Raw genomic sequence first — 17,818 nt, 5'->3', positions numbered from 1 at the left:
AGCGGGGGCGGAGTGGGGCGGAGGGAGGGGGGCGGGGAGGGAAAGACCTGGTTCCTCGTCTCTTCCGGAAACCGACGGGCCGGCAGGAAATGACGAAGCAGAGGTCGCCCAGGTCCGTGCGGGAAACCGGTTCCCGCGAGCCCGGCCCCGACTCCGGGGGAAAAGGGCCCCGCGCCGAGCAGCCTGGCCGCCTGCCGCCTCCGGAGCGAGCAGTGTGAGTGGACCCGCGTCCCTGCGCGTCCCGGGCCCGATCTCGCGTCACCCGACCCCGCCCCCCGCCCCGCGCCGCCCCGCCCCGCCCCGGCCCCGCAGGGGGGGGGGAGGGGGGATGGAGGTCGCGCGCGCCCCACGCCCCCCGCCGGATGCTGGGAGGCCCCGAGTACCTGCCGCTCCTGTGCTCGGAGCCCCTCGGGGTCGCCGGGGACGGTGAGGCCCCGAGTTCCAGAAACGCAGGCGGAGGAGTGGAAGTGGCCGCTCTGCAGCGCGGACGGGGCGGGCGCGCCGGCCCCGCCGGGGTTCAGCGGGAGTGTGTGAAGCTTGAATCATGCTCAGCCAGTGAGCGGCGGAAACGCGGCGACCTGGCAGCTCTGGAGGCCCCTGCCTGCGGCCACTTCCTGAGAAGGATTATATTCTGGACCCGCTCAACTGGATTTTTTTCCCCCCCTGGAGGAGCAGGTCTCACAAGATTGAGGTCAGGGCCGGAAGAATTAAGGTTTGGGAGTCAAATGCATGTGACAACCCCGCCCTAGACTGTGTGACATTTGGGCAAGTGATTCTGTGTAACCACCACCACCACCATCCCAGGTGCTGCTGAAAAATGGAGCTTGGGTGGCTGCCCAGCACGTGAACCCTCAGATGTTGCTTGCCTGCCTTCCCTTGGCTTCCTCCTGAAGGCCTATGTTAGCTTGTGTCCCCCTCTGACTCGGGATCCCAATCCTTAGGTGTTTCAGAGGACTGAGAAAGAGAACATCACAGTTATGCAATGGATCGTGTTATGAGGAACTCTTGGAACTGTATAAGTGATTCTAATCTGAATTTGTATCAAAATAACAAAGCACTCTTTGAGAGACAAAAATGGTAACGTTCAAGACACGATGACAAGTGATAATCTGTTTCAGAACCACCTAGACACGGTATCAGCAAGCTAATTTTAAAATTTATGATATAATCACTGATCCCTAGAAAACTTCTAGTTCTCAACGTAAAAGTCTGTCAAACTAACACCAAACCCTAGCTGTCATATTTTTATCAACTTTATCTCTGGATACTAATATTTACCTGGGACGTAAGTCAGCTCACCCTAGCATCTCCTTACTGAAATCGTTCAAGCATTACTGTACAGGAAAAACGTAGGAAAAAAGGTTTAGTTTTCTCAAATGAGGAATTTGAGAAATCCATGAATCATGATCCAAGCACATGGCCAGTTACATTTTAATGCCCCTGGGCATTTTGCTTTACACTCAAGAGGAAGGCTGTGGTGGCATTCGGGAACCGCTCAGGTGTCTGTGTGTGCGCTTGGTTCGACTGGCATGCTGGAAGGGGATGGTCATAGTTCAGGCCACATGTGAGCCATCGGTCTGTACTATGACTTTGGACAAAACCATTCTTTATTCCTGGCAGCCTTACAAAGCCATGCCATTGGTCATGATGGAGAAGTGGACAGGAAAGGTCTACCCTCAGTACAGATCTTGCACAACGACACTACTAAACATACCTCTAGGTCAGTGGTCGGCAAACTCATTAGTCAACAGAGCCAAATATCAACAGTACAACGATTGAAATTTCTTTTGAGAGCCAAATTTCTTAAACTTAAACTTCTTCTAACACCACTTCTTCAAAATAGACTCGCCCAGGCCGTGGTATTTTGTGGAAGAGCCACACTCAAGGGGCCAAAGAGCCGCATGTGGCTCGCGAGCCACAGTTTGCCAACCACGGCTCTAGTGCATTTCCCTGGAACTGTGGAGCAGTAGTGTCAATGCATACCAAATGATGTTGTCTAATATATCTATAATAATAAAAGCATAATATGCTAATTAGACCGGACGTCCTTCAGGAACGAAGCCAGGGCTGCCCAGGACCCTCCCAGCAGCCGGAGGGAAGCCAGTGCCAGCAGCTGGGGGAAGGAAGGCCTACACTTGCACGAATTTCGTGCATCGGGCCTCTAGTGTTATATAATTCACATTAAATTTTTACCGTCTGGGTCAGCAATAATTTGAAATCCTCTGTAATTACTGGCATATTTGTAGTAGGAGGAAGTTAAGTTCTGTAGGACTACACCATTTATTGAGTGGTACATAAACAATTTTGTGAAAAATTGAAGCCAGAAATTAACCTGGTTCAGATCCATTCCGGTGTTAGGAAACAGGTAGGAAACACTTTCATAATTTGTCAGATAAATGGCACCTGCCAAATGTTCTAGTGGCCACTACTATATGTTTCCTGCTTTTTCCCTGACTTGTTAATAACTCCCAATCCTGAAAGCTACCACCCTTGCTGCATAATTGTTCCAGGCCTTTTTCAGCATCTTAATCAGACATCTAAAGTCATCTCTTTTTGCCAAACACAGTCATTGTTATTTTACATTTTGGAACCAACAAAATCATAAATCATAAGCAATTATTAATCTCTGGTCTATAAAAATTTTTCATTTCTAAAGTAGATTGATTACTTACTATCGATCATAATTATTATATTCAGAGAAACTCTGGAGTTCAGTTTTAAGGAATAAGAATTGAAACTCTGACTGTGCCGATCCAGAGACAGAGAAACATTGATCAGAACGTCAAACCTCAGGGAAGGTAGGGGACGGTGGGGGCAAGGGGGAGAGATCAACCAAAGGTCTTATATGCATGCATATAAGCCTAACCAATGGACACAGACAACAGGGGGGTAAGGGCATGCATTGGGGGTGGGGTGGGGGGGTAATTGGGGAATAAGGACACATATGTAATACCTTAATAAAGAAATTTTTTAAAAAAGAAACTGACTGTGCCAAATCCCCCTGTGCCTCTTACTCTCTTAAAGGAAAATTCACAGCCAAACTTTAATATATAGGATGTGGATATGGTCTGATGTTTAATATTTAGATCTTGCATCTATAGATTACTATAAAGTAAGTTCTGCTTTATTATTCCCTGGCTAATTTTTACAAGACATCTTTATATTCATCAGACACCAATAGATGTTTTAGAGAAATTATTCTTGCCCTCAGTGTTAACAGTTTAAGTTCAATGCCATTCATGATACTCACTTTATTGTACATGAGTACTATGTCCCCAAATGTCTGACAAAGACTTCAGATGTCAGCAAGGGACAAACATGCCACCTGGCTTAGCAGCAGACCTCTGAGGAAATTTCATTAATTTTCTGCAGAGGCACACTGTAAGGAAGCAAACAGACTCTGCCCTTAATACACACTTAGCAACTTACTGAGCCAAATCTACATTAGAGATTATTTTGGAGGCTTACAGGTTGAAAATATTTTAGTGGATGAAGTTCTGCAATGTCTTCATTGTTATAGAATATCTATGGGGAAATTGCAAAACAATTTCTTGGACATTTCAGATACTCTTTTTCTTGGTATTAGAAAATGGCTGTCTTATTCTTAAAAACTACAGTACAGTTATCACCTATCATTTTGTTCAGCTTCCTTTTTAAGAATGTCTAAAATAACACTTCTGGATTTCTTTCACATATTAGGTCATTTTACTTAGACTTACCTTTTATGTCCAACACAAAGGAGGAACTCTCTATTAAAGGAAAAATTCAGTTACCTTCCCAAACACAAATAAGAAACCATTGCTCTTTTACTGGCTAGTTGATACAGTTGCTATTACCACTCTTATTTTCTGTGGGAATGTCCAAAGAATGCATTTCCTTGAATAGAAGTCACAGCTGTGTAAATAGCAAAAAAAGTAACTTTTTATCCCATAGCTGCTTTCAACCACATTTGGCCAGTAAACCAAAGCTAGATAAAGCTCCAGACGTTTTCCAGTTGCATCGGAGGCTTGTGGAAGAGCATCGTCATGGCTGTCACATCTTTTCTAGGCTGCTGTCACGAGTGCAGCACTTTTCTGAACATCACAGCCAGTTGTTTGGGCCTGTGTTTCAAAGTATTCAGTTGCTTTAATCTGGGTGATAGTCACTGTTTAGAGACTGTGCAGTGATATTTCAGCCTGTATCCCTTTACTAATATGATTTTTTAATCCCAAGTTTTAACCTTTATGTAGAAGCTGTAATGTTTCAGAGTAAAAATAAGGGGAGGACACCTGGCTGGTGTAGCTCAGTGGATTGAATGTTGTCTCATGGACGAAGGGGTCCTGGGTTCGATTTCTAGTCAGGGCACATGCCCGGGTTGTGGGCTCAATCCCCTGGGGAAGGTGTGCAGGAGGCAGCCTATTAATGATTTCTCTCATCATTGATGTTTCTCACTCTTCCTTCCTCTCTGAAATCAATAAAAATATTTTTTTTTAAAATAAGGGAAGGTGATCAACCAAAGAACTTGTATGCATATATGCATAACCCATGGACACAGACAATAGGGTGGTGAAGGCCTGGGGTAGAGGGTGGGAGCAGGCTGGAGAGGGTCAATGGGAAACAAAGGGGGACATATGTGATACTTTCAACAATAAAGATTTAAAAATAAAATATAAGGGGGAATATGTTACATGCCTTAGTTATCTAGACCAGGGGTTGGCCAGCTTTTTCTTAAAGGACCAGATTGTAAATATTTTAGGCTTTGAGAGCTGTGAGGCAAAAAATCAAGGACATTATGTAGGTTATTATAACCATTTAAAATGTATCCGTTTAGAAATGTAAAACCATTGGCTCCTGGGCCATACAGAAACTGGCGGCAGGGCTGGGTTGGCCAGCAGGCCATATGCTTGCCAGCCCTTCTCCAGTCATACCATCCCTCACTAACAGAAACCCTGTTCTTTTTCTCTCTTTCAGCCACATGCCTGGGGATTACGGAGTGATGGGTGACGATGGTTCTATCGATTACAGCGTTCATGAGGCCTGGAACGAAGCCACCAACGTTTACTTGGTAGTGATCCTCGTTAGCTTTGGTCTCTTCATGTATGCCAAGAGGTAAATCTTTGAGTACTTCAGGGGAGATCAGAAACTGGGCATTTAAAAGCTCTACAGGTTTGTTTGTTTGATCTAAATTAAATGCACAAAAATAATGTCATCAACATTTTTGTTCCTGCTCTGAGAGCACTGTCTACTTATGCCCTTGAGCACTGGGCACTGAGGTTTGGCTTGGAAAACCCTGTTGCTTTAAGAGATGGAGATTTAAGTGTAGCCCTTGGCACCCAGCCCCGCTGCACTATACGCCCATTCTATCATATCTAACACAGCTCAGTTTTATCACCCAGCCTGTGTTCACTGGCACCCTTGGATGAGCACACATGTTGGCCCATGTCCCTAAAATGCAGAGACACTAACTCCTGTGTGTTTAGCAATTCTCTCTTTGCACATTTGAAGTGTTCCCTTCTGTTTCCTGTGCAAGACTATTTTATAGCACTTATCCTATATAATAAAAGGGTAATATGCAAATCGACCAAACGGCGGAACGACCGGCTGCTATGACGCACACTGATCACCAGGGGGCAGATGCTCAACACAGGAGCTGCCCCCTAGTTGGCAGTGTGTTCCCAGCACTGCTCAGCCGGAAGCTGGGCTCACGGCTGGCGAGCGCAGCGGCAGTGGCGGGAGCCTCTCCCGCCTCCAGGGCAGCACTAAGGATGTCTGACTACCAGCTTAGGCCCGCTCCCCACAGGAGGATACAGGCCGGGCTGAGGGACACCCCTTCACCCCCGAGTGCACAAATTTTGTGCACCGGGCCTCTAGTTGAACAATATTGGTATTGTCTGATTACTTGTCTGCCTATTCCACAAAAACTTCAGTCCCTTGAGAACAAGGCCTGGTGTGTCACATAGTGTAAATAAATATTTCCTACTTTAATTCTAGATTCCATAGCATAATGTAACTGTTCTCTCTCATACTCTCTCTGACTCCTTTCCCTTTTTTTGGGGGGGGGGGAGCAGGGAGGGGGCAGGAAGCTGCTTTGGAAAGGAAAAGCACTATTAGTTGAACTGAGTTGCTTCTGCTTATAGGCACGTGCTTCATGGTATCCTCTGCCAAAGTCAAAAAGACAGTAGATAGCTCAAAATAATTAGTAATCCAGAAATTATAGATGTTTGATCTGGGGAGTAGTTCAGAGCCTATATTTGCTCTCAGACACACAGGCTCATCCTTCCTAGCTGCCTGACCCCTGAAGCAGCTAACCCATTGGCTGTCTAGACTGTAGGGGATGGGTGAGGGAAGTGTCTACATATCAGCACTGGCCCACTTGCAAGAAACAGTGTTCCACTAAAAATAGCCACTGCCTCCTCCCACCCCACAGTTTTAAAAGCAGGGGCACAGTTATCAATTTTAAAGAGATGGCCATACAGAAGCTCCACTGAAGTCGTGCTATTGTATATGAGAAATATGCTTATTTGTTATTTTCCGAAGTTAAGGTCTGCTCACGTTTTGTTTATTATCAAACCCAGAAAGTTAGCTTTATTTGGAGGACAGGAGAGGGAAGGGGGGAAAAATCAGATATTTTCTTGTTTATGCATTTTTCCCTTCAGTATTTGGCTTTTGGAAGGGTAGGGAGTGAAAGCACAATAGAGGCACATCACTGTTGTATTAAGTGGATGTGTTCAGCTACTTTCTTTTCTTCTGTATATCCCTGTGGCTATCCATATACCACTTCATACTTTTTAAGAAATATGTTTTTATTGATTTTTAGAAAAAGAAAAAGGGAGAGGGGGAGAGAGAGAGAAACATCGATTGGCTGCCTCCCAACTGGGGATGGAACCTGGGCCATGTGCCCTGACTGGGAATCAAATTGGCAACCTTTCGGTGCATGGAGTGACGCTCAAGCAACTGAGCCACAGCGGCCAGGGCATACAGCTTCATACTTTTTAGTGAAAGAAAGAATACTTGAGTCAAGGAAGCATCCACAGAGACAAAAATAAAAGATGGATTCCTTGCCATTTAAGTCCTTAAATGTAGTTTCCGATTACAACGATCCTGAGAATATTATAGTCCTACAGGTATTAATACAAATCTCTCATCTGCACTGGTTTTGTGTTTTAGGAATAAGAGGAAAATTATGAGGATATTCAGTGTGCCACCTACAGCAGAAACTTTGTCAGAACCCAACTTTTATGACACAATGAGCAAAATTCGTTTAAGACAGCAACTGGAAATGTATTCCATTTGTAAGTATATTCGGTGCTTTACTGTATACAGAAGCATGTTTAAAGTAGGATTTTTTGGAATTGAACCCAGTTAGTAAAAGGTTGTCAGAAATAGTTGATAATGAAAACTGCGTGCCCTTTTCAGATGCTCACCACAGGGTCAGCAGAGGAGGTTTGCATGAGGTTAATGCTTCAGGACCCTGTGCTTGTACGGCCCTTCCCAGACTCTGAGAAGAACCCTAGGAATGAATACATGGGATCGTACTTTTGTAAATTTTGCAAAAAATTAGCTATTTTACTAATCAGTTAAGATTGCTATCTCTTCCTATTCTAATTTGCCCTCCTTTGTATCCCCCCACCCTCTCTGTGGAACGGCATTAAAGTGGCCAGGAGCATTTGGGGGAATCTAAGGGAAAGCTGAGTTGGAGCTACTTTTAGCTGGGTTTTGAAGTTTTATTTATGGAGTTTGCAGTCAGTCTCCTCTATTATAAGTAAATTACTGCAAGCCAAAGCAGAAGAGGAATGGCTTCCAGGAATATGGCAGGTGCTATTAATGTGCAAGGTCAGGGGTCATATCTCAATAGCAATATGTTCTATAGTACTGAACACGGTGACTATATAGGTGGTGGGGAAGAAACAAAGTTTAAAATGTACGGAGTCAGAATGAATTGTAGGCCACAGCCATTTATGCCACCATTTAAAAGAATAAGGGTGTTATTTCTGTGGTGTATCATTAAGCTGAGAAAAGCAAAATATAATAGTATATTATACGATGCCACTCTTAAAGTCAAATGATCACAATATCCCTTATATTATCTACATCTAATATAAATGTTCTATGTAATTATGCAAGCATAGAGAAAGGTTTGAAGAGATACACATCAGATTATTAACATTATTACCTTGATGGGGAGAGTGTGGGATTTAAAGAAAAAAGACTGGATATTTTTTAAAAGAAACATATCTGTGTAAAAATGTAAGTGTGTATGTGTGTGCACGCGCATAGTAAAACCAGAGTGAAATTTTAGCTGAAAAGTAGAAAATATATATATGTACATATATATTTTACACAATTAAAGCCTATAAAAATTCTTTAGCATAAATTTTGTCTTAAGAACTGGTAACAGCAGTTCCTTTAAGGAAAGCAACCGGGTAGGCAGCTACAGGACTGATCAGCTAAGAGGAATACACTTTCACTGTTTTTTTCTTTTGTTCCTTCTGCACTTTGTACCATATGGATGGCTTACCAGCTCAAGCTAAGCAGTAAAACTAACATAGCAGCTTGATTCACAATAGCCAGAAGGTGGAAATAATCCAAGTGTCCTTGATGGATGAATGGATACACAAACAATGGTACATAAATACCAGTACAGTAGAATGTTATTCAGCCTTTAAAAGGAATACAATTCTAACATATACTACAACATGGATGAACCTTAAAGACATTATGCTTCATAATTATTCTTATAATTAAGTAAAATAAGTGAGCCAACAAAAGAAATATTGTATGATTTCACTTATATGAGGCAAATTCATAGACAGAAAGTAGAATGGTGGTTGCCAGTGACTGGGGGAGGAGAAAATGGGGAGTTATTACTTAATGGGTAGAGTTCAGTTTGAATGATCAAAAGAGTTCTGTGTCTGGATGATGGTGACAGTTGCACAACAATGTGAATGTAGTTCATGCCACTAAACTAAACACTTAAAACTGACTAAAATGGCAAATTTTATGTATATTTTATTACAACAGAAAAAAAAATCCTTTAAAAAATTTAACCTTTTTTTTTTAAGTATAGCATCAGAAGCTTTGTAAGGAAAATTATAAGGGAAGAATTAAGTTTTCATTGATGCCTAGTCAAAACAGAAGTTACCTCCTACCAGTAGTATATTCAGTAGTATAACATATACAATTATAAACCCAGTGTACAGGCTTTTTTTCTTCTTTGATGGGAACAGCATAAAATAAGATCAGGATTCCTGTCTTTGTAAGGCATATCAGTTTTCTATTGCTGCTATAACAAATCATCACAAATTTTGTGGTTTAAAACAACACAAATGCATTGTCTTACATTTTTGTAGGTTAAAAATCCTACAACAGTCTGGCTGGAATAAAAATCTAGGTGTGAGCAGGGTTTTCTTTCTGCTCCAGATGCAGAGCCAGCAGCATGGCATCTTTCTGCTCATTTTTCCATTATATCTTCCCCTCTGTCTGAACTCAGCCAGGAAAGGTTCTCCAATTTTAAGAGTCCATGTGATTAGGTGGGACCAGGTAATCCAGAGTAATCTCCCCCTCTCTTACCTTACCTTAATCACATCTTCAAAGTCCCCTTTGCCCTGTAAGGTAACATATTCACAGATTGGGGGGATTAGGATGTAGACAGTTTTGGAAGCCATTATTCTATAAACAATAGTGTGTGTGGATCTGCACATTTAGTGAATCCCTGATCATTGGAGCATTCTTAGTGTTTGTGACATATCTAGCCCTAACAAAGTCTGGCAGTTCAAGAGGAAATAGCAAACAAAATTCTTTTTCTTAAAAAGGACTCCCAAAGCTTTAGGCCACAAAAATCTGAATTTACCCCTGAGTACTATAAACAAGAAGTATCTCTTTCTTGGGCTAAGAAACAATGAAGAGACTGAAAGTTTTAAAGCTAAATAGTCGATGACATTCCTAAAGATTTTAGCCCTGTACTTTCTCTAGTTTTAGGTTGGGACCATTCATTTTATTTTATTTATTTATTTTATTTTATTGTTGACAGTTTTATAGATGTCCCCCAATTTTCCATCCCTTCTCCCAGCCCAGGCAAGACCATTCTTCAAATCAACATTTCTCAGAAGTACGAAGAGAATACAGAATTGCTTTTTTTTTTCCCATCAAGTTTACAGTAATCACAAAGTTCAGTAATACATCTCTTAGGCTTACAAGTTAAAAATATAGTCAAATTCCTTATTATGTGGACAAAAGCATTATTCTTAATTTATCTTAAAGTGGAAATAGGGGGCAAGAAAGAAGTAAATTGCAAAATATTAATTTAACAGCTTAATTAATGCTCACCCTATATTTTAAAGCTCTGAATAATCCTGATATACAAATAATAGTAATAACAATAGCATATAAAATGGATATCAGCAATGTTGAGATATTAGAGGGTCATAAAGTATAATAAAAATTTCCTTCAACAGAAAGAAGTTTAATTCTAAGCTAATTCTTTACTGAAATTCATGACTTGTCGTTTAATGATATTAACTAGTAATTATTTGGCTATTTTATTAAGTTTGTCTCTTTTTTCTTGTTTTTTTTTTGTTTTGTTTTGTTTTGTTTGTTTTTTTAATAGCAAGGAAGTATGACCATCAACAGCCACAAAACCAAGCTGACAGTGTGCAGCTCTCACTGGAATGAAATCTCAGAAAATGAACAACATAAATAATTGCTAAACAGTATTGTAGCAAGCTCCTAATTCCACCAGGTCATGAACAGCATCTTTAAAAAATCTTCTGTCTCCATAAGATAATTTTTCTTGTGACCTTTATCCAAAATTTTTGGTGTGTTTTCTTTTACTTTTTTAAATTGCATCTCTGAGTCTTTTGTTACACAAATAAAAAATGGCTCAGAAGACCTGAAAACGGGAAGAAAGACTATAACCAGAGATGGTGATTTTTACTTTGTGAACATCTTTGATTTCTTCAGGATGCAATCAGGAGTGAAAACCCATCTTTGGAAGGGAGAATATGAAACTTATGCCACTTGGAGCTGAAATTTTTGCAAAATAAAACCTGGAAATCCAGTCATTGGTATAATTTCCTCTCGGATTGTATTCTGTGATAAATGTAATATGGATAACTGACTGATTTGTGTTCTCATTGCTGTTGGTTACTACTCTTTAATTGAATTACTACTTGCTTCTTCAGAACTTGCATAGTGGACTGTCTTTCTATATCGTGAAGCATACCCATCTGCTGATTATGGAAGCCTTCTGGAATTTTCCCCTCATGTGTTCTTAGGAGTTTGTTTGCTTTTTTCTTTCCTCCTAGAGTTTCATTTCCACCACAAGAGTCTTCTTTCGACCATACTGGGGCCATGTTGCCAAATAAATGGGCACCTCTATAACTGGTGTTAGCAACTTGCTTTTCATCGTATGACTATCGATGTTTAACGCAACTGTCTGATTTCTTATGCTTTCTTAGCATAATAAGCTTCCCTGAAGACTCATATCTTGTACCATTTTCTACTGTACATTGAAATGTTTTTACCTACTTTGTCATAATTAAGTAAAAGCTGATTCAAGGTACTGGCAGGGAAGTTTTAACTGGCCAAGAATTAGTTTTGTAAGCCAAAATATTCTTAATTCTAGGAGTTAGGGTTAATATGTCAGCATTATTTTATTTTCCCTTTATAGTTGTAAAGTAAAAGAATATAAATTTTAAATGAAAAGGTTTAGACCAAATAAAATCATTCAGGGAAATTGCATTTTCTTTTAAATTTTAATTATATCATTCAAAAATGTATATATTGTCTGAGGTAAATTGTTGACCAAATGGAGTAATTCTTTAAGTCACGAGTGAATGCACTGCCTATACAAAGAATGAAAAACCATGTATAACTACAACCACGTATAATTAAACAGTTATAATTACAGGCTGGGGGTAGCAGAGTGGCAAGGAGACGGTCTTCTTAAACTTTGCTTTCCTCAAGGAGACACCATATATTTCCATCAGCAGAGAATGTAACCGAGCGGGAACAGTTTACTTGCTGTCACTGACGTGTGACACAATCTGGACAAATTACAAACCTGGCCATCTCAGATGATTTGTATAGTGTATATAAATAAATATAAGTCACAATGAGATTGTGATTGTTTTTATCTGTGTCCACTAGATAGAGACAGTCGTAACTAAAAACTGGTAGATCGTTTGGTGAGCATCAAACCCTGGCAAGTAAGAGCGGATGAATTCCTGATTTTTTTCTCTAAAGCTAACATGGGAATCACTCACCCCCACTGGCAGGAACAACAGAAAGTCCGCCTTTGAAGTTTCTTCTCTGCTTCAACAGCTGAGCTGGGGAGGGTGAAAGCCTGCAGCCACACTTCAAAGCGACACCAGGTGATTGTCCTGCTTCTGCCCCTGAATCCACCAAAGATTCAGTGGAACTGTTTTCTTTGGAAGAAAAGAGGAATGACTAATAAGCTGGTAAATAACATTTGTGTTCTTTTGTTTCTTCTTTTTAAATGCAGAAGATACTGAGCAGTAAGCACCGGCCAGCCTCTCCTGGTGCACAGCTTGAGCATGTTAAATAGTTGTTTGGCTGATGCCAGCCAGCTGCACTCAGGGAAGCTGTTGGCCCCTAAAGGACACAGATGTTTGCTATTGACCTCACACTGCTTCAGGTGGAGTTACTTATATGATTCATCAGAGAATGAAATGCGGAGTTTATGCTAAAATTGGCGTAATGTCAGAAATATTTTCAATAGTGAGTAGAAATAACATAAAATAGTGGTAATAAAAACAATTTTAGATATTAAATACATCGGAGGAAAAGGACAAAATGTATGGAATGAAGTAATTCATTCAACAAATAGTTATGAAATACATAACTGTGTGCTAGTCATGTGTCATCTATAGACTATTAGATTCTAATAACAATTAGAGTAGGAACAGGTGCAGGAAAACTAAAAGGAGATATGGTTACTTATTTCCATACCTTTAACATCTATGCAAAATAGTGAGAATAGGGACTGGAGCTTATTCTTAACCTGTTTTCCACTTGACTCCCTAATAAAGCCAGAGCCAAACTTGCACAAAACTATAAAGCAAGACAAGTTTCCCACCTACCTTTTGACCCTCGTCAGTCTCCTATAAGTCTGTGTGGGCAAGACAGGTCTTAAATGAGGATTTAAAAGGAAGGATGAGGAACTAAGCTGAGAACTCAGGTGGGAAACCCTCCTTAGTCCTGTAGCACGCCTGAAACACATATGGGGACTTTCAGCAGCAGGTCATCTCTCTACTGTCATTGACTTCTCACCCAAAATAAAAGTGGCATTTAGCATTGGAGTCTATGCTGATGTATTTTCCACCCTTTGCTTAGAGTAAAAAACTAAAGCTATTTATGTAGATTAGTAACATTCCATATCCTAGGTAGGCAGTTGGGATAAGTCAAAGGAGAGGCCACTTATTGTCCAGGCCCATTGATAGTAGTGGAGCCCCAAATTTGATACTGAAAGAGCGCTGTGTTGTGTTCACTTCTTTTATTTTTGTTGTTTACTAGTTCCAGAGGTTCTTAAAAGAGCAGCTCCGTCCCAGGGATTTTATTTAACAACTGCAGGCCTGGTGCATGGATTCGTGCACCAGTGGGGTCCCTCAGCCTAGCCTGCGCCCTCTCTCAATCCAGGACCCCTCGGGGACATCAGACTGCCCAAGGGATATAGTAGTGCTCGAATTGGCAGGCGGCTGGGGAAGAGCCCGAGCCCTGGCCAGGAGCCGCACTGCTCCCGCTCATCCCGCCCAACTGCGCCTGTCGCACAGCCGCTTGGTAGCGCTGCCGCAGAGGCAGGAGAGGCTAGCACCACTGCAGCTGCGCTTGCCAGCCGTGAGCCCAGCTGTTGGTCAGCTGAGTGGCACTCCTGCTGTGGGAGCGCACTGACCACCAGGGGGCAGCTTCTGCGTTGAGCACCTGCCCCCTGGTGGTCAGTGTGCATCATAGCGACCAGTCAAACTGGTCGCTTAGAGTTTTATATATATAGATATTTTGACAAATTTCAAACTAGGTGAAGAGCGTGGAGATTTTTCAATACAACCAACTGTGTTGTCAACTGCAAATGTTTTTGGCTTCAGAAATCTGAATTTTTTTAAAAATGTACCATGAAATGTAAAATATGACAGAATAAGTAAATGTATGTTTACTGTATTCATTTTTTTAAGGGATTGCAAGTTTAAAAATTCAGCTCCATTCAAGTTTGCTACAATCTAATATAAATCCTTTGTAAATGCTTTCTGTCACCTAGTATTAGCATAGTAACTAGACAAAGTAACTGCTTGGTGAATACTTACTGAATTAATTTACTCCTAATAATTTATAGAACCAATGTTTTACTTTTATGTTTTTGAAAAGTGTTTGTAGGTTCTGCTTCTGGTAATAGAAGTGTAATCTTATCAGACGCACAGATAATGATTATGAATTCAGAACAAAACATAAAAAAAACTATTTGACAGTGACCATAAGCAGACAACAGAAGGAGGTTGATCCTTGAAAGAGGGGACTGCACTACCTGAGATTTGTGATTATATGTTTTGTTTTTGTTTTGTCTGAAGGTATTTCCAAGTCTACCAGTTGAGAGTAGCTAGAACTCAGGAAGAAAGTTATAGTGAAATTGGTTTGAGAATAGGATAGCGTTCAGGGCTTCTAGAGGGACTGGAACATGAGGAGGAACATCACAGAAAGAAGTGAACCACAGGAGGGGGAACCCCAAAACCTGCATATAAATTCTGACAAGTCCTTGGCTGACCCTATACTATGAATCTACAGAGACTCTTAGGAACCTGGCAGAAACAAATAACTAAAAAGCTAAAAGAACTAAGCAGAGTTTTCAGTGATGGCCTACCATAGGTGAGACAGTTTGAGTCCTGCCAAAAAACAATTTCAGAGAAAGATAGAATCTAGACTCTCTACACCATACCATCCACAGTGTCCAATGTATAATGAGAAGTTACGGAAATGAGAAAAACAGTAAAATGATTCACAGTTAAGAGAAGAAATGAGACAATGTGGTCCATAGTCAAGAGAAAAAATAGTTAATATAAACTGACTCCAAAATGACCCAGATATTGAATTAGCAGACAAGGACTTTAAAGTAGCTATTACAAATATATTTAGATAAATGAAATACTTTCAGAGACATTATAATTGAAAGGCTTTATCAGCAGCAGATCTTGCAGTACAAGAAATACTAAAAGAAGTTCTTTGGGCAAAAGGGACATGATAATAGAAGGAAACTCAAATTTAAGCAAACTCTAGGCATAATGAATGACCTGATAGGGAGAAACAAGCAAAATCTAACATGTCATTATTGTTTTGTATATCAGCAAATATCCTATATAATAAAGAGGTAATATGCAAATTGACTGTCACACCCTCACACAAGATGGCCGCCCCCATGTGGTCACAAGATGGCTGGCAGGGGAGGGCAGTTATGGGCGATCAGGCCTTCAGGGGAGCAGTTAGGTGTCGATCAGGCTGGCAGGGGAGTGTTTAGGGGTGATCAGACTGGCAGGCAGAAGCAGTTAGAGGCGATCAGGCAGGCAGGCAGGCGAGCGGTTGGGAGCCAGCAGTCCCAGATTGTGAGAGGGATGTCCGACTGCCGGTTTAGGCCCGATCCCTCAGTCGGACATCCCCTGAGGGGTCCCAGATTGGAGAGGGAGCAGGCTGGGCTGAGGGACACCCCCCCCCCCCCCCCCAGTGCACGAATTTTGTACACCGGGCCTCTAGTCAATCAATAAAATGTTGATTGGAAACAAACTTAGACTGAGGAAATATGTCAACTGTCCAGAACATGAGAGGGGATGCTGGTCTGGCTAATTGTAGACAAACTATATATGCACCCTTAGGGGGCTGTGGAGGCTTTTATCAGCAAATCTTTTTGGGAGTTACTTCTTTTCTTCCTTAAGACTTTGCTCATCAGAGTTTGCTTTCTCTTTTCATCTTAAGACCTGTGATGTTTTCTGAAGAGGAGTGGAGGTTGAGTTTCAGAAACACCAGTCCAAGGACAAATTTTCACTTATCTACAATTTATAAATGAATACAGGTGTTTGGAAACTTCATTACTCAACATTTGCTTATTTAGTTGCAGTCTAATTTACTTAAGGTGCTGGATGCTTTTGGCTACTTCTTAGGTGCCTTACTTAATGGCTTTTGGCCCATTGCTATGGTGAAATAGAATTTATAATAATTCTTACGTATGCTAACTTAATACTTGTAAAATATACCCTTTCTTTGTTTATTAAAAAAAAAAAAAAAAGGACCCTGGCAAATCTAGTATGCTTCAAAAGGATTATAAAATTTTTAGAAACGCTAGTCCTTAATTAAAGCTGTGGAGAAATTTGAACTGAATGTATTAACCAACATATGACAAATGTAGACACTTAAATTGTTCTGCTAGCTGACAGTTTTGACTGAAGCTTGACATTTCCTTTTTCAATTTAGTTTAAACAATTCTGAATGGAGGGAAGTCATTTCATGATCCAAATAATCTTTTACTTGTCATTGTTGGCCAATCAAAAGGATATAGTTCATCTTTCTCCTAAGAAGTTAAAATAAAATTTGAGGTAATAATTTAGTTGATAGAACACAGAATTTGACACCTAAGTCCCAGCCTGTTTTGATTTGTGATGTATCTGTTTGAATCTGAGCTTATCATTAATCTTACTAGGTCTCAGTTTGTTCATCTGTTAAACAGGAATAAGACTGCCTTTACCCCAGGGGTGGTTAGATTCTAAATGACAAACCCCCTGAACACCCTGGAAGGCAACGTCAAGACCCTTGGTGTTTGGTGGTGGTGTTCAATATTCTTTCACTGTGTAACCCATTTACATTTTTAAGAGTTCTAAAGGGCAAAGTCAGACATAAATGGAGTCCCTAATCCCTCCAGGCCACTAGAGTATGTATTTTTTAGCTTTCTTTGCAGTCCCAGGAAAAGCAGCTAGCTAATGAGAACTTAAAAAGTACACGAATCAAGTCACCTGCACATAATTACCACTCACTTCAACTACATTTTAAAAACCTTCCCTGCCAAAACCGGTTTGGCTCAGTAGATAGAGCGTCGGCCTGTGGACTGAAGGGTCCTGGGTTTGATTCCGGTCAGGGCACGTACCTTGGTTGTGGGCACATCCCCAGTAGGGGGTTGTGCAGGAGGCAGCTGAGCGATGTTTCTCTCTCATCGATGTTTCTAACTATCTCTCTCTCCCTTCCTCTCTGTAAAAAATCAATAAAATATATTTTAAAAAATAAATAAATAAAAAAAATAAATAAATAAAAACCTTCCCTGATACTATTTCCATTTTTCAGATGGAAATATGGGCACAGAGAAATTAGGGGAGAGGCTCAATATTGAAAACCAGAGTTACGTTCTCTCTTGAGATCCTTTCCATTCTATCTCTCTATGATTCTCACACACAGAATGGTTAGGAGGTTCAAGCATTGTTTCCAGTAGAGAATAATGTCGACATTGTTGCTGGGAAATAATATAGCATGCCTTATTTCAAGTCCCTTTGAGATAAAAGTCAAGCAAATGGCAGCAAGTAAGTTTTCCTTACAATGTTTTGCAAGTATAACTGCCAAACACTCAAATATAGAGGATTCTTTTTGTTCCTTTTGTATTCATATGATTACCCATAATTTATAAAGCACATGTTTGGTTTGTACACTTTGTACCAGGCAAGTCTGGGCATGCAAAGACTGTAGCGAGTTCACAAAAGCCACTTAACATATTTGGTTGTCATTTAAATTACGACTTTGAAAACGAAGAGGACAAGCCCTTTTACAGTGATAGGTTTACAGAGATTGCCGAGCAAACTAAATT

General features: G+C 40.7%; 2 protein-coding genes across 5 annotated transcripts in view; one reads left to right on the top strand and one right to left on the bottom strand.

The window, feature by feature from the left end:
* Positions 1-518, bottom strand: part of SLC20A2 (solute carrier family 20 member 2) — a 111,714-nt gene extending 111,196 nt beyond the window's left edge. For 2 of the 3 annotated variants that reach the window (XM_054720010.1, XM_054720012.1), the window contains exon 1: positions 48-108. The gene's annotated coding sequence lies outside the window, so the exon portion shown is untranslated. Of the gene's footprint in view, positions 1-47; positions 109-383 lie in introns of those variants that run through there. The other variant, XM_054720011.1, reaches the window with a different exon arrangement.
* Positions 90-11,096, top strand: SMIM19 (small integral membrane protein 19). Of its 2 annotated transcripts, none has more exons than XM_054720015.1 (4): positions 90-214; positions 4,951-5,088; positions 7,147-7,271; positions 10,586-11,096. In XM_054720015.1, the coding sequence occupies exons 1-4, from the start codon at positions 90-92 to the stop codon at positions 10,648-10,650; spliced, it is 453 nt and encodes a 150-aa protein (XP_054575990.1). In that variant the 3' UTR covers positions 10,651-11,096. The 2 variants fall into 2 exon arrangements, with proteins under 2 accessions (XP_054575990.1, XP_054575991.1); XM_054720016.1 differs by lacking the exon at positions 90-214 and adding an exon at positions 938-1,133.
* The last annotated feature ends 6,722 nt before the right edge of the window (positions 11,097-17,818 follow it).

Source organism: Eptesicus fuscus, chromosome 8, assembly GCF_027574615.1.
Source record: "Eptesicus fuscus isolate TK198812 chromosome 8, DD_ASM_mEF_20220401, whole genome shotgun sequence".
NCBI lineage: Eukaryota > Metazoa > Chordata > Mammalia > Chiroptera > Vespertilionidae > Eptesicus > Eptesicus fuscus.
This window is presented reverse-complemented; position numbering and strand designations above follow the sequence as displayed.